The 16,667-nt window shown below is 42.2% G+C and overlaps 1 protein-coding gene across 1 annotated transcript in view; it reads left to right on the top strand.

Moving 5' to 3' along the window:
• Nucleotides 1-16,667, top strand: part of ptprt (protein tyrosine phosphatase receptor type T) — a 440,070-nt gene that overhangs the window by 369,899 nt on the left and 53,504 nt on the right. Inside the window, exons 16-18 of the mRNA XM_064965460.1 lie at nt 1,609-1,686; nt 2,160-2,195; nt 12,786-12,973. Coding sequence (XP_064821532.1) covers nt 1,609-1,686; nt 2,160-2,195; nt 12,786-12,973 — 302 coding nt within the window. The remainder of the gene's footprint in view (nt 1-1,608; nt 1,687-2,159; nt 2,196-12,785; nt 12,974-16,667) is intronic.

Raw genomic sequence — 16,667 nt, 5'->3', positions numbered from 1 at the left:
ATAGGCTTAATACTTAACATGGTTACATGCGTCTTCAGTTCAGAATTTTTATATTTTTTTGTATTTGACCTCCTTTTCCCAATTTCGTGATATCCAATTACAATCTAATCTCATCGCTGCAACTCCCCAATGGGCTCGGGGAAAGGCGATGGTTGAGTAATGCATCCTCTGAAACATGCGCTTCTTAACACCCGCCTGCTTAACCCAGAAGCCAGTTGCACCAATGTGTCGAAGAACACCGTCCAATGAACAAAATAAGTTTCCCTGTAACAATAAATGCATACCACTTACAATACAATAAAACACATCAAAATTCATAGTTCTTTATGAAACATTCGAAACATAACAATTTAATTCACACAGTAACATTAATTTCCTCAATAAAAGTTTATCAGTCTTCACACCACCAACGTTGTCTGTGCTCCCAGGGTTCTGTGGTAACTACCCACCCCCCCCCCCCCCCCCCACCCCCAGAGAAAACCACAAATAAGGTGTATTTGACCCCTGTGATAGCCCTAAAATGATCAGCCTTCCAAACAATTCTATACATAGTGAATGAGTCATCACGCTGGGCTTCAGCGCCTGCAAGTTGCGAGTATCACCTTCACTACAAGTCCATCATTACCTGTATTGTAATGTTTTGGTCATCATGCTCCCAAATTCATATTTTGTTTTCTGCTATAATTTTTGGTAAATTCCATAATTTTCCATCTAGTTTAGTCAAATCAATGACAAACAGTCTCTGGAGACGTGACAAAAGAAAATCCCTGCTCCATCACATACATCTATGTATGCAAAGCCTCCAACACAGAATGTTCTCCCTCTCATATCAGTATTCTTCCTGTACAACACCTTGTTCATTATTCCTCCCTATAATTATTTCTTTATTAATGTGGCCATCAGAATAGGACAGTTCCGGGGGTGTTGGGCACAGGTTATGCCTAATGAGAAATGCCAACTCCATGCCAAGCATAGAGATCTAATATTTACACGGACACGATGAAATAACCTTTTCTGTTATTGCATTCTTGTGAAACATTGCTGCGAAAGCACTTTTCACACGCAGGTAGTAGAATAAAGTTGGTTATATTAGCATACAGTATGAATAAGGGTTAGGGTTTATATTTGAGCAGAGGAGATACTCAGTTGTGCATTAAAATGTAAAGTACTATGTAGCCGTATCTGCAATACCTTGTGGTTCACCTGAGCACATGCTCAGAGTGAGATCGACCTAGCCTGTGGGAAAATGGTCTCCATAGCAGTATGTAATATCACATGTTGATTACTGTAGAAACTCCATGTGTCAGAATCCCATGGGCATTGTTCAAAGTTTCATGTAGGATAGGGCTGGTAGTGTGAGTTGTTGAAAGGGAGATGTCTTTTACCGTTTGGTGGTATAACGTGCACCCATCCAGGTCTGTTCACCTGTGGTACATTTTCTCTGTCTTACTGTAGTGGTGATAGTGGGCTAATGTTCTTTAGACCCGCCTTATTTTAGTTTGATACATCTTGTTTTTGTGTATAGATGGTGTCTGGATATTGCATCCCGTTTGCTGTGCTGTTGTCTTCAAAGTCTTTAACATCTCCCCCTTGTATTTCTCCCCTCAGCATCCCCCTCTCCCTGCTCCTTCTCTCTGCAAGGCAAAACGCTGCAAAGCAAATCCCTCTTGAATTCCTACTACTCAGGTACAGCCATACAACTCTGAAGAAGTCTGCTTTGTAGTGAATCTACATAAGGCAATGCCATATTGCTCTTTCAGGTCTCTTCAAAGTAGAACATGTTGAGAAATCAATCTGAAGACGGGAGACATTTTATTTGGTGGGAATTGTTTGACGCTTGGAGAATTCATTTTCACAGGTTGGCATTTGTCATGAATCTTGCCCTGGAGGCAGCTCTTCCGCGTGGTCACTAACTGGCACAGCCACGAAGTCAATAAAAACTGATTTTTAAACCTAACCTTAACCACACTGCTAACCCTAACCTTAACTTAAGGCTATTTGTTTTCATTAATTTTTACGACATAACACATTTTGACTTTGCAGGTGGCCCATCTAGTGGAAATCACTTAATTCTGCCTCCCAGGGTGAGATTCATGACAATAAACTTCAACGTGCTCCATATTCACTGTCTTCTTTCCCTGTGTCATTCACCTCTGTAGTGTCGAAGGAGCCAGTCCCTGCAACAACATCCATTGGTAAGTATCTCCTCTCCATCTATTCTTGCTTCTCCTTCCATTATATTGCTTTTACTTATCTTGTAGTTTAGATATCTGGTAATGGATTTAACATACACAAATTCAATCCAAATATGGTGTTCACCTATGTCAAATTGAAGACCATTCACTGAGCTAATAAATCAAACCAAACAACATGTTAGCAGGATTCTACAAAGTTACAGTAACGTACTATCACTACTTATTCAACACAGACAGCACTCTCCCAGTGTCAGACCATGGCCATGCTGCTGACCCAGGGCAGGCTGTGAAAGGTCTAATGGAGGTCTGCTGTGTCATGGATGGCACTGCCTATAATTACAGTACATGCACTGGAGTGTAATGAGAATCACATATAGTGCGTTGCAACCAGTTGAATATTAATGCTTAGATTTGGGAAAGCTTTGAGAGCAACAGCACGGATCATATCTTGCCCCTTCAGTTTACGCGCAGCCAGATTGAAATGCCAAATCTTCTCAAAGCAGATTGACCACCTCTTTGACAAGTAGATTTGTTGCAAACTAAAATATGTCAAGTGTTTTGGTAGAGTTAGCTCCACTCTCATCTGTTTCTCCTCATCTGCCTCAAATCAAATGGCACCATTTCATTGGTTTATGTGCTCCATTTCTAGTAGGTGGTTCACAGATTTCCCACCCGCCATTGGTCAGCAACTGGCTTCATGGTAGGTATTTTGTGTGGTCGAAGTCCTTTTTTTGTTTAATGGGGCTCATGTTTTGTTTTGTCTGGCCCCTGGGGTAACAGAAAGGTACTGTAAACACACTGTTTGATCTTGAGGCTGTCTGTAAAATAGACTTTCCTCTGACCTATGGATTTCCAAAGGGATGGAGTGGAACTTAGCTGGGTCCTGAAGATGTTTTACTCTGAGCCCACATTCTCACAACCTCGTTTTTTACACATTCAGCATTGTCACTCCTGCTTTAAAAGTAGCCGTCTGAGCCCCTTATTCTCACAATCTCATATATTCTAAATGATATCCCCTAAAACTCCTAGAGGGTCCTTGTTCACCCAATTCATAGCCACCAAGTGGAACTACCTGTACTGTGATTTTAATCTATTCAAGTGTTTATATTAAAGTCACCACTTATGTAAAAGACAGGGAAGGTCTGAGCCCGCCATATATCCTCTCCCCCAAAGTTGGTTGAAGTCCAAGTATACCTTTCTCAAGTACTGTTGTTGACTGAGCAAATAATGAGCACAGTAATGGCCGACAAACCCCCTTCTTTACTGGCCAGGGGAGAGGAAGCCAGCTCTAAGCAAACAGAGCCCAGGCAGGGGGAAAAGAGTCTTGTCAAACATTACAGGAGGCAGGGGAAGGCAGGCAAGCAAGCAAGTCCAAAGCATCTGCAGCATTTATTGATTTCAGCAGTAAATCTGTAAATTACCCATAGTACATGCCATAATCATCAAGTTTCACACTCAATAATTTAGCTTTGCCTATTCATTCTAGCCTGACCGGCTACCGCCAGGCGAAAAAAGGGGAATAAATAGAGATGGAGAGGGAGAAGCAAGATGTCTTAGTGTGGAGGAAGAAGCTTTAGAAAATCAATGCTCTCGTGCAAAGCTAGGCTTAGCTGTTTTTCTATATTAGTCTGGGTTTTGATGGCTTAGGTGTTTCTTTTGCGATGCAAATAGGCATACTTTTTTGAGCGTTACATTCCAATCAGTGATGCAATTTCATTCACTGTCTGAGAGAAAGAATGAGATCACAGCTGTTTCATGTACATGCTTAGCTAGTAGTAGTGCGGCCCTTAGTCAATTCACTGGATATTGATCACAGGCCAGTTTATGAAGTCCTGTGCTGACACTGCAGGCAATCTATTAGATATGACCGATGATGCTGTACATTTCCATTCCCCCCCCTGCCTCTCTATGTCTTACTTAGTCATAGGTATTTCAGTCGTTCTGCATTTGGGCTCGTTGCTTTAATGTTACTTGCTATCAGCACCAGCGGTATCAATGCTTCACCAGAAACCGAAGAAGACCGACAGCTATAGGCAGGATAGAGTCTGTCTTCTGGCTGTGGGCTTTCAGGCAAGCTGGACGGACTGACTGGATCAGAGGACATGGTGAGCAGGATTATTGGTCCTGCTGAAGGGAGGGCTTCAGTTTCACAGGTGGTGGAGGACTTTGAGGGGTGTTCTGGGACTGGCACAGTTCTCTTGTTTATCCATCACCAGGAGTCTTAGTTTGCGAATACTGTTACATTTGGGAGTGTTGAATGAAATCCATACTTAGTTTTTTTTTATCAGCGTATGCAAAATGGTATTGATAAGATGTCCATTAGTAGAGTAAATGCCTATACGCTACCAGAAGACATGACTTAGTTTAGAATGCATCTAGCCTCTTGCATAATTTACGCCATTCACATCTCTAAATGCAGCAGATACTGTATATCTGCCAAACGCAGAGGAAGCTAAAGTTTTTAATTTGCATTGGCTTAACTTATAATGCCATGTTTGAACACATAAAACAGGATGGATCCTGGTTCAGGTTAAAAGAAGGGGCTAGGTACAGTGCCTTGCGAAAGTATTCGGCCCCCTTGAACTTTGCGACCTTTTGCCAAAGTCCAGACCTGAATCCAATCGAGAATCTGTGGAAAGAACCGAAAACTGCTGTTCACAAATGCTCCCCATCCAACCTCACTGAGCTCGAGCTGTTTTGCAAGGAGGAATGGGAAATAAATTCAGTCTCTCGATGTACAAAACTGATAGAGACATACCCCAAGCGACTTACAGCTGTAATCGCAGCAAAAGGTAGCGCTACAAAGTATTAACTTAAGGGGGCTGAATAATTTTGCACGCCCAATTTTTCAGTTTTTGATTTGTTAAAAAAGTTTGAAATATCCAATAAATGCCGTTCCACTTCATGATTGTGTCCCACTTGTTGTTGATTCTTCACAAAAAAATACAGTTTTATATCTTTATGTTTGAAGCCTGAAATGTGGCAAAAGTTCGCAAAGTTCAAGGGGCCAAATACTTTCGCAAGGCACTGTATATTTGGTTCCTACAACGCTTAAATGTTCCTAAGGGTTTTAGAGAATGACTGATTTCTGCTCTTGGGAAATCACTGCACATTATCTCAAATCTTCTCCAGCTATATTTAGTCTTTAGAATGGAGGTACATTTTAGGTAATTTCAAAAGGCATTATATTGTCTCCGCTCAAAGAGCTGTCCAATGTATTTTTGTATGGATGGTAATTATTGCTAATGGTCAAAAATGGTTGTTTAGTGATAATGTTGCCGATAATTGAGCTTAATGCGATTTCAGCACTAATCATTTAGTCTGCACCTCATGGAAGTACTGCACAATAAAATTGCGAAATTACTTTAAAGGCAATGTCCTTTATTAGAAGAACTTCTGCAAAATAGGATGTTCATTTTGAAGTATTTTTTCCCCTGTATGTCTCCACATTATCTCTGAGCATCATGTTGTGCTCAATGTTCTACCATATTGTGACACAGTTGGTAGACGCTGCGAAGGTGTGAGTCAATATCGCTTTGTACACCTAAATAGAGATTCAAGCTGTCTTGAGATTCAGGGATTCTCCCAGACTGTATCTTCCAACACTGTTAGAAAAATTATTGGTAGTGATTTCTTCTTTTGCTAGGACACAATAATATTTCTCAGTATAGCGTTTTACGAACCATGCACCCTTGTAACCTGAGCCATGCTGTCCTCCCTCCCTTCACAACAGAGCAATATTCACCACAGAACCCTGCTCTCTGGGAAACCTCTTTATTTTCTTTATATTTTGTCTGCCATGTTTGGCCTTCAGAAGGAAGTAAAGAGCGAACAGACGTTTCCTGAAAGGGGATTGATTTTCACTGGACTCTTTTAACATAAAATTCTATTGTAATTGTCACATGCTAGGGCCCTTCCCAACAATACAGAGATTTTGTTGTTGTTGAAATAATCAAAAAATAAATAACACAGCGAATAAATACACAATGAGAAACGATAACTTGGCTATATACTGTACACTGGGTACCAGCACCGAGTCGATGTGCAGGGGTACGAGGTAATTTAGTTAATACTTACTGCACATTTAGGGAGGAAGTGACTAGGCAACTGGATAGACAAGCAAAGTAACAGAGCATGTGATGAGTCAAAAGAGTTAGCGCAGAAAGGGTCAATGCACATAGTCTGTGTCGCTGTTAGTTAACTATTTAACAGTCTTAGGACTTGGGGGTAGAAGCTGTTCAGGGTCCTGTTGGTTCCAGTCTTGGTGCATTGGTACCACTTGTCATGCAGTAGCAGAGAGAACAGTCTATGACTTGGCCATACCAACAAGTGATGCAGCCAGTAAAGATGCTCTCAATGATGCAGATGTACCCTTTTAAGGATCTGCGGGCCCATTCCGAATCTTTTCAGGCTCCTGAGAGGAAAGAGTCATTGTCATGCCCTCTTCACGACTGTGTTGGTGTGTGTGAACCATGATAATAACTTAGTGATGTGGACACTGAGGAACGTTGATGGGGGAGTGCTAAGCACATACGTTTCCTATTGTCCATGATCAGCTCCTTTGACCTGCTGATGTTGAGGTTGTTGTCCTGGCACCACACTGCCAGGTCTCGAACTCCTCCCTGTAGGCTGTCTCATCATCGGCGGTGATCAGGCCTACCACCGTCGGGTCATCTGCAAACTTAATTATGGTGATGGAGTCGTGTGCGAACAGAGAGTACAGGAGGGGACTAAGCATGTAACCCTGAGGAGCCTCTGTGTTGAGGGTCAGTGTGAAAGATTTGTTGATGCCTACCCTCACCACCTGGGGGCGGCCTGTCAGAAAGTCAAAGCATTTCATGGCTACAGATGTGAGTGGTACGGGGTGATAATCATTTAGACGGGTTACCTTGACGTTTTTGGGCACAGTGACTACGGTGGTCTGTTTGAAACATGTAGGTATTAAAGACTGGGTCAGAGAGAGGTTGAAAATGTCAGTGAAAACACTTGCCAGCTGGTCAGTGCATGCTCTGTGTACACGTCCTGGTAATTTGTCTTGCCCTGCGGCCTTGTGAATGTTAACCTGTTTAAATGTCTTACTCACATTGGCTATGGAGAGAGTGATCACAGAATTGTCGATAAGAGCTGGTGTTCTCATGCATGGTTCAGTGTTGCTAGCCTTGAAACAAGCATAGAAGGTATTGAAGTCTTCTGGCAGGCTCGTCTCACTGGACAGCTTGTGTCTGGGTTTCTCTTTTAAATCTGTGATGTTTTGCAAGCCCTGACACATCTGACGAACACCAGAGCCGATGTAGTAGGATCTGTATGTATGGTCACTGTTCAGACGACATCATTGATACTCTTATTAATAAAGCCGATAACTGATGTGGTAATACCATTGGATGAATCCCGGAACATATTTCAGTCTGTGCTAGTGAAACAGCCCTTTAGCTTACCATCAACTGGTACACTGAAACACTGTGTTTTTGCTTGTAAGCAGGAATCATGAGGATAGAGTTATGGTCAGACCTGCCAAATTGAGGGTGAGGGAGAGCTTTTTCTGTGTGTGGAGTAAAGATGATCTAGAGTTGATATGCTGGTAGAAATGGATTAGAAATGGTTAAATGGATTTCAGTTTTCCTGCATTAAAGTCACTGGCCACTTGGAGCCACTTTCTTGTTTGCATGTCCCTATACAGCTTGTTGAATGCGGTCTTAGTGCCAGTATCAGTTTGTGATGGTACAGTGCCTTGCAAAAGTATTCGGCCCCCTTGAACTTTGCGAACTTTTGCCACATTTCAGGCTTCAAACATAAAGATATAAAACTGTATTTTTTTGTGAAGAATCAACAACAAGTGGGACACAATCATGAAGTGGAACAACATTTATTGGATATTTCAAACTTTTTTAACAAATCAAAAACTGAAAAATTGGGCGTGCAAAATTATTCAGCCCCTTTACTTTCAGTGCAGCAAACCCTCTCCAGAAGTTCAGTGAGGATCTCTGAATGATCCAATGTTGACCTAAATGACTAATGATGATAAATACAATCCACCTGTGTGTAATCAAGTATAAATGCACCTGCACTGTGATAGTCTCAGAGGTCCGTTTAAAGCGCAGAGAGCATCATGAAGAACAAGGAACACACCATGCAGGTCTGAGATACTGTTGTGAAGAAGTTTAAAGCCGGATTTGGATACAAAAAGATTTCCCAAGCTTTAAACATCCCAAGGAGCACTGTGCAAGCGATAAAATTGAAATGGAAGGAGTATCAGACCACTGCAAATCTACCAAGACCTGGCCGTCCCTCTAAACTTTCAGCTCATACAAGGAGAAGACGGATCAGAGATGCAGCCAAGAGGCCCATGATCAATCTGGATGAACTGCAGAGATCTACAGCTGAGGTGGGAGACTCTGTCCATAGGACAACAATCAGTCGTATATTGCACAAATCTGGCCTTTATGGAAGAGTGGCAAGAAGAAAGCCATTTCTTAAAGATATCCATAAAAAGTGTTGTTTAAAGTTCGCCACAAGCCACCTGGGAGACACACCAAACATGTGGAAGAAGGTGCTCTGGTCAGATGAAACCAAAATTGAACTTTTTGGCAACAATGCAAAACGTTATGTTTGGCGTAAAAGCAACACAGCTCATCACCCTGAACACACCATCTCCACTGTCAAACATGGTGGTGGCAGCATCATGGTTTGGGCCTGCTTTTCTTCAGCAGGGACAGGGAAGATGGTTAAAATTGATGGGAAGATGGATGGAGCCAAATACAGGACCATTCTGGAAGAAAATCTGATGGAGTCTGCAAAAGACCTGAGACTGGGATGGAGATTTGTCTTCCAACAAGACAATGATCCAAAACATAAAGCAAAATCTACAATGGAATGGTTCAAAAATAAACATATCCAGGTGTTAGAATGGCCAAGTCAAAGTCCAGACCTGAATCCAATCGAGAATCTGTGGAAAGAACTGAAAACTGCTGTTCACAAATGCTCTCCATCCAACCTCACTGAGCTCGAGCTGTTTTGCAAGGAGGAATGGGAAATAAATTCAGTCTCTCGATGTGCAAAACTGATAGAGACATACCCCAAGCGACTTACAGCTGTAATCGCAGCAAAAGGTGGCGCTACAAAGTATTACCTTAAGGGGGCTGAATAATTTTGCACGCCCAATTTTTCAGTTTTTAATTTGTTAAAAAAGTTTGAAATATCCAATAAATGTCGTTCCACTTCATGATTGTGTCCCACTTGTTGTTGTTTCTTCACAAAAAATACAGTTTTATATCTTTATGTTTGAAGCCTGAAATGTGGCAAAAGGTCGCAAAGTTCAAGGGGGCCGAATACTTTCGCAAGGCACTGTAAATGCACAACTACAAAAAATATAGATGAAAACTCTCTTCGTCTCGAACGACGCTCATCCAGTTTATTCTCCAGTGATTGCACGCTCGCCAATGGACGCAATTAATCATTGGGTTCCCGCACGCCAGACTGTAGTGCCTTCTCTTCCTTCTTCAAGTGTCGGGATTTGGGCCTGGTCTGGGATAATAAATGTCTTTAGCCTCTGACTCATTGAAGTAGAAGTCCTCGTCCAAATCAACGTTAGTGATAGCAAAAAAATACAGCACAATTGGTCAGGAGCCCATAAAACAAACGCTATTCCTCCAGCGCCATTCTAGTTCAAACATGCCAACGTCTGTGTGTGTCCCGTGTTTCATTTGATAACTCACTTAGCCACGGCATGTGATCACACGAGGCCAGGACTGGTGCTCATGCGTCTGTGAGCCATAATAATGAAGTTATGAAAAGCATACGTTTTCAAGCAACAAAAAGTTCCTTCAAAAGTCAATCAAATCATTAGCATGAAGATATCTTAACATAAGTTACAACCAAGCGGGGACACGGTACTAATAGATTTCATGGCTGGCTAAATGCATATTTGACCTTTCAACACAGCCCCAAGCATTAACAGCTCGGTATTTTGGTGGCATTCAATGGGATTGAGTCTGTTTCTTGATAATATTTAGAACATAATATACCCTCTGGGATGCCACTTTGAGATATTATCTTGCTGCAGAGTCAAAAACACATGAATAATGAATTAGGTCTGCACTGATAGGGCTGTAGAGGGGGCACTTTGGGTAGGATTAAGTGGACCTCTACCGTCTCCAGTGTACAGTCAGTACCTGCGCACTCTCCGACGGCTAGGCCTCCAAATGTACACGGATGCTAATGATAAACCAACATTACCCCTTTACATGGCTGAGTAGATTTGTGTCGTGTTTATCTCCATCTCCCATCAGTAATAATTATGGAGAAATGGAGCAATGGGAAATGGAGATGTGTGAGTATTGAGCAGAAATGTAAACATGGCCTGATAGAACATTACCAGGAAATAACATTAATTAGAGAGATGAAACTGTGCTCCGGTTGCATAATTTTGTGTTAGGTATAAGTGATAACCTTGTTTCCATTTTCATAATTATCAGTTCAACCCTATACAGACTGTTGGCGAGGTTCCTAAGGTCATAGACTACTAATATTTACACTCATAATCTTTAATTGTGTGCATTTTTTTAGAAACCTTTGAGCTATTTTAAAAGATGCTGTCTGCAAAGTAATTGTTTCCACCACAACACATGGTAATACTGCTTGTCTGCTCACTCCTTGTTGCTTGTATTTACTAGGAGTGATATAGCGGTAATAGTCTTGCAAGATTACTCACATTTCATTATGTGGTAGCACACAATGTTTTGAATGGATTGCACTTTTTCAAGCAGAGAATCACTTTAAGTGTGTAATTTTTTTGATAATTAAGATGCAAATAGGCACATTAATAAAACATGGGGTAATATTACCCTAACACATTCGCAATGGTACTTAGGTATTTAATGCCTGTAATATTGAGAATTTCTCTGCCATTCAGCTCCCCATTCCTCCTCTTAATGGACTCATTAGAAGCAATAAACTACTTCAATCTCTCCAATCCTAATCTACGGAGGACTCAATTGCAGGAATGTCTTTCAATCCAATCGAATAGTGAAGCAAAGTGTCTCTTGGATTATCCATTTAACTTTGAGGTATCATCATTAATGATTGAGTAGCAGCGAGATAGAGGAAGGCCGTTGTCTAGCAACAGGGTTTGTGGAGAGTCAACTGTAAGAGTTTGAAGATCTCATGCTTTCAATATGATGAGTTTTTCTAGACATTCCAGAGGTCTTCACTTACAGAATTATCCCAATGTTTGGGAGAACAACATTTCATGAAAACCAGAGATTTCGTTACACACTCTATATACAACAGTGTGTGTACAACCCTTCAAATTAGTGGATTTAGCTATTTCAGCCATACCTGTTGCTGACAGGTATATAACATTGATGCAATCCCCTTAGACAAACATTGGCAGTAGAATGGCCTCACTGAAGAGCTCAGTGACATTGAACGTGGCACCGTCATAGCATGTCACTTTTCCAACAAGTAAGTTCATCAAATGTCTGCCCCGTCAACCGTAAGTGCTGTTATTGTGAAATGGAAACGTTTGGGAGCAACAATGGTTCAGTCGCGAAGTGGTAGGGCACACAAGCTCCGAAATGGACCGCCGAGTGATGAAGCATAGTGTGTAAAAAATTGTCTGTCCTCGGTTGCAACACTCTGTACCGAGTTCCAAACTGCCACTGGGAGCAACGTCAGCACAAGAACTGTTTGTCAGGTTTCCATGGTCGAGCAGCCGAGCACAAGCCTAAGATCACCATGTGCAATGCCAAGCGTCGACTGGATTGGTGTAACGCTTGCCACCATTAGACTCTGGAGCAGTGGAAACATGTTCTCTGGAGTGAGGAATCATGCTTCACCATCTGGCAGTCCGACAGATGAATCTGGGTTTGGCGGATGCCAGGAGAACGCTACCTGTCCCATACCTAGTGCCAACAGTAAAATTTGGTGGTGGAGGAATAATGGTCTGGGACTATTGTTTTCATGGTTCGGGCTAGGCCCTTTAGTTCCAATGGAGGGAAATCTAAACGCTACAGCATACAATGTCATTCTAGACAATTCTTTGCTTCCAACTTTGTGGCAACAGTTTGGGGAAGGCCTATTCCTGTTTCAGCATGACAATACCCCCGTGCAGAAAGCGTGGTCTGTACAGAAATGTTTTGTCGAGATCGGTGTGAAAGAATTTGACTGGCCTGCACAGAGTCCTGACCTCAACCCCATCGAATACCTTTGGGATGACTTGGAATGTCGACTGCGAGTCAGGCCTAATCGCCCAACATCAGTCCCCTGACCTCACTAATGCTCTTGTGGCTGAATGGTAGCAAGTACCTGCAGCAATGTTTTTACATCTAGTGGAAAGCCTCCTCAGAAGAGGCTGTTATATTAGCAAAGAGGGGACCAACTCCATCTTAATGCCTGTGATTTTCTTTTATAAGATGTTCAACAAGCGGGTGTCCACATACTTTTGGGCATGTAGTGTATACTAATGAATGTTCCACTGAGTCATTCTAACACAAAGATAGTTCACTATGCGGTTAAACACTTCCAAACCCAACACTCTCTCACGATGATGTCACAGAGTAAGTGGATACTGAGTGTTTTCTCCTTGGTCCACAGACAGCAGCCATAGTGAGATGGCCCAGCCATCGTTGACCATCCAGACGTACCCGTACGGGGGCTGTGAGTCAGTGGAGATGTCCTACCAGGCCGGCCAGTTCCAGCCGGCCATCCGTGTAGCCGACCTCCTCCAACACATTACCCAGATGAAGTGTGGCCAGGGATACGGCTTTAAGGAAGAGTATGAGGTAAGAATGGTTAGTACGGTTTCATCAACATCACAGGGAATTATGTGTGGTTTTTGACAGGAAGTTGTGGCATCGTGGTTGCTAGACTGTCTTCCAGAATCTTGTAAGATGATAATGTTTTCAAGATAACTTTGATGTTCTATTCAAACTTCCAATTTCGTCAGTTTCCTCTTTTACATGACATCTTCCATTTCAACCAGATATCATTATGTCCAGTTGCATTGCTGACTTTCTGCCTTGAAGGAATAATTTTGTTGTTTGAGATCTGTTTTAGTTTATTTGATTACAGCACATCTCTGTTTGAATGATATGATGAAATCTAATTTGCACTTCCCCTCTTTTTAATAAGGGAAAAACACTGGTGGTGCACTTATAAAATATTTATTGAAAATCACATTTGAAAACGTAATTAATATCGATAGTTTACCCAAAACAAATCAAAGACAATGAATTCTCAGTTCTATAAAACTGATTTCCACCCCATCTATTGATCGATGTTTGAGTCGTCTCGGAATATGAGTGTTTTTTTCTCCACTAAAGACAATAACTTTTTAATTACTCACGCATTGCATCCTAATTAAGTCCAGTAAAGTATTTTAATTTCGTTTTTTTCGCCAGCTGGATGTTTTGGAGAACGCATGACTCTCGACCTTCTCCTCTCCTTAGTCCGTAGGGGAGTTGCAGCGATGGGACAAGACTGTAACTACCAATTGGATATCACGAAACAACAAATAACAGCAACAGTCGTATTCCTAATGCCAAAACTCTCAACCAATTATTTGTCCTTTTACCCTGAGATTGGAAAGAATTTAACCCTCAATATTGCTGCAAGTTTGTGTTCTACTTTAGACTTACCTCTGGGTTCAGACTTTTATTAACTCAAACGAGTCTGCAGACACCACCTGGGTTTTCTAAGCTTCATAGAAAAATACTCATGTAAAGCCTGTTTTTATCTAACAAACAAAGGATTCGGTAAAACGTTTATTTGGGTAGTCCATCTGTAGATATCAGTCACATTTCAACTATCTACTAACCCTAAACTTAACCCTTTCCCTAACTTTAACCCTTACCCTAACCCTTATTCTAAACCTAACCGTAACCTTAGCAAACAATTGCCTATCTACAGATAGTTTGACAATCTGTAGAGCATCCACAGATGGACATTCCGGAATATCCGGACCAAGGATTATTTTCCCTATTCAAATTGACAAAGGTCACTCAACACTATGCTACGTAGTCCTTTCATTAAAAAATTCAGCCTTCCAGGAACACTATGCTGTAGGTCAGAGGCATAGGTAGAAATTGCTGTGTGGCTGGGCCTGAGTAAAAGTGACTGGGCCAACACTTTGCAGCAAAATAACAGCAAAAATACCCTGACATCAGTAGCGTCATTGTGGTGCATTGAGAAGTGGGTATACTCAAATTTTGCCAAAACTGGCGAAAAATATGAGAAACAGATATAGGCTACTCTGAATTACCTAAAATCATGGCAATGTGAAAAACATCCACCATGATATCTAGAATTAAAAAGTAGGCCTATCCCTTTTTGCTGATATGTTTGGGGACCAGATAAATGCGGTCCCCAAACTCACTCACTCGAATCAGCAAACATAAACCTGGCCTACCAAGGCAGGATATTCTGATTTAGTCATTTAAAAACAATTTTATTTTCAGCCATCCTGATTGGGTGGGTCAGTGTTCAATCTGACAACCTGGCCCTGCCGTGGCTTTGCCTCTGCTGTAGGTACTTGACTATTGTATCTCAACTCAAGAAACGCCCCTTTTTTAGGACCCTGTCTTTCAAAGATAATTCGTAAAAATCCAAATAACTTCACAGATCTTCATTGTAAAGGGTTTAAACACTGAATTCCATTCTTGTTCAATGAGCCATTAACAATTAATGAACATGCACCTGTGGAACGGTCGTTAAGACACTAACAGCTCCGAACATCACACCTGCGTGACAGGTACAGGATGGCAACAACAACTGCCCGAGTTACACCAGGAACGCACAATACCTCCATCACTGCTCAGACTGTCCGCAATAGACTGAGAGAGGCTGGACTGAGGTCTTGTAGGCCTGTTGTAAGGCAGGTCCTCACCAGACATCACCAGCAACAATGTCGACTATGGGCACAAACCCACTGTCACTGGACCAGACAGGACTGGCAAAAGTGCGCGGTTTGGTCTCACCAGGGGTGATGGTCCGATTTGCGTTTATCGTTGAAGGAATGAGCGTTACACAGAGGCCTGTACTCTGGAGCGGGATTGATTTTGAGGAGGAGTGTCCGTCATAGTCTGGGGTGGTGTGTCACAGCATCATCAGATTGCCTGCAATAACAACAAGCTCAATCTCAATGCTGTGCGTTACAGGGAAAACATCCTCCTCCCTCATGTGGTACCCTTCCGGCAGGTTCATCCTGACATGACCCTCCAGCATGACAATGCCACCAGCCATACTGCTCGTTCTGTGTGTGATTTCCTGCAAGACAGGAATGTCAGTGTTCTGCCATGGGCAGCAAAGAGCCCGGATGTCAATCCCATTGAGCACATCTGGGATCTGTTGGATCAGAGTGTGAGGGCTAGGGCCATTCCCCCCAGGAATGCCTGGGAACTTGCAGGTGACTTGGTGGAAGAGTGGGGTAACATCTCACAGTAAGAACGGATTAATCTGAGGAGGAGATGCACTGCAGTACTTAATGCAGCTGGTGGCCACACCAGATACTGACTGTTACTTTTAATTTTGACCCATACAAATTTTTATTTGTCACATACACATGGTTAGCAGATGTTAATGCGAGTGTAGCGAAATGCTTGAGCTTCTAGTTCCGACAATGCAGTAATAACCAACAAGTAATCTAACTAACAATTCCAAAACTACTGTCTTATACACAGTGTAAGGGGATAAAGAATATGTACATAAAGATATATGGATGAGTGAGGGTACAGAGCAGCATAGGCAAGATACAGTAGATGGTATCAAGTACAGTATATACATATGAGATGAGTATGTAAACAAAGTGGCATAGTTAAAGTGGCTAGTGATACATGTATTACATAAGGATGCAGTAGATGATATAGAGTACAGTATATACGTATGCATATGAGATGAATAATGTAGGGTATGTCAACATTATATTAGGTAGCATTGTTTAAAGTGGCTAGTGATATATTTTACATCATTTCCCATCAATTCCCATTATTAAAGTGGCTGGAGTTGAGTCAGTGTGTTGGCAGCAGCCACTCAATGTTAGTGGTTGCTGTTTAACAGTCTGATGGCCTTGAGATAGAAGCTGTTTTTCAGTCTCTCGGTCCTCACCTGTACTGACCTCGCCTTCTGGATGATAGCGGGGTGAACAGGCAGTGGCTCGGGTGGTTGTTGTCCTTGATGATCTTTATGGCCTTCCTGTAACATCGGGTGGTGTAGATGTCCTGGAGGGCAGGTAGTTTGCCCCCGGTGATGCGTTGTGCAGACCTCATTACCCTCTGGAGAGCCTTACGGTTGTGGGCGGAGCAGTTGCCGTACCAGGCGGTGATACAGCCCGCCAGGATGCTCTCGATTGTGCATCTGTAGAAGTTTGTGAGTGCTTTTGGTGACAAGCCGAATTTCTTCAGCCTCCTGAGGTTGAAGAGGCGCTGCTGCGCCTTCTTCACAATGCTGTCTGTGTGAGTGGACCAATTCAGTTTGTCTGTG

The sequence above is a fragment of the Oncorhynchus masou genome, chromosome 5 (genome assembly GCF_036934945.1).
Source record: "Oncorhynchus masou masou isolate Uvic2021 chromosome 5, UVic_Omas_1.1, whole genome shotgun sequence".
Lineage (NCBI taxonomy): Eukaryota > Metazoa > Chordata > Actinopteri > Salmoniformes > Salmonidae > Oncorhynchus > Oncorhynchus masou.
This window is presented reverse-complemented; position numbering and strand designations above follow the sequence as displayed.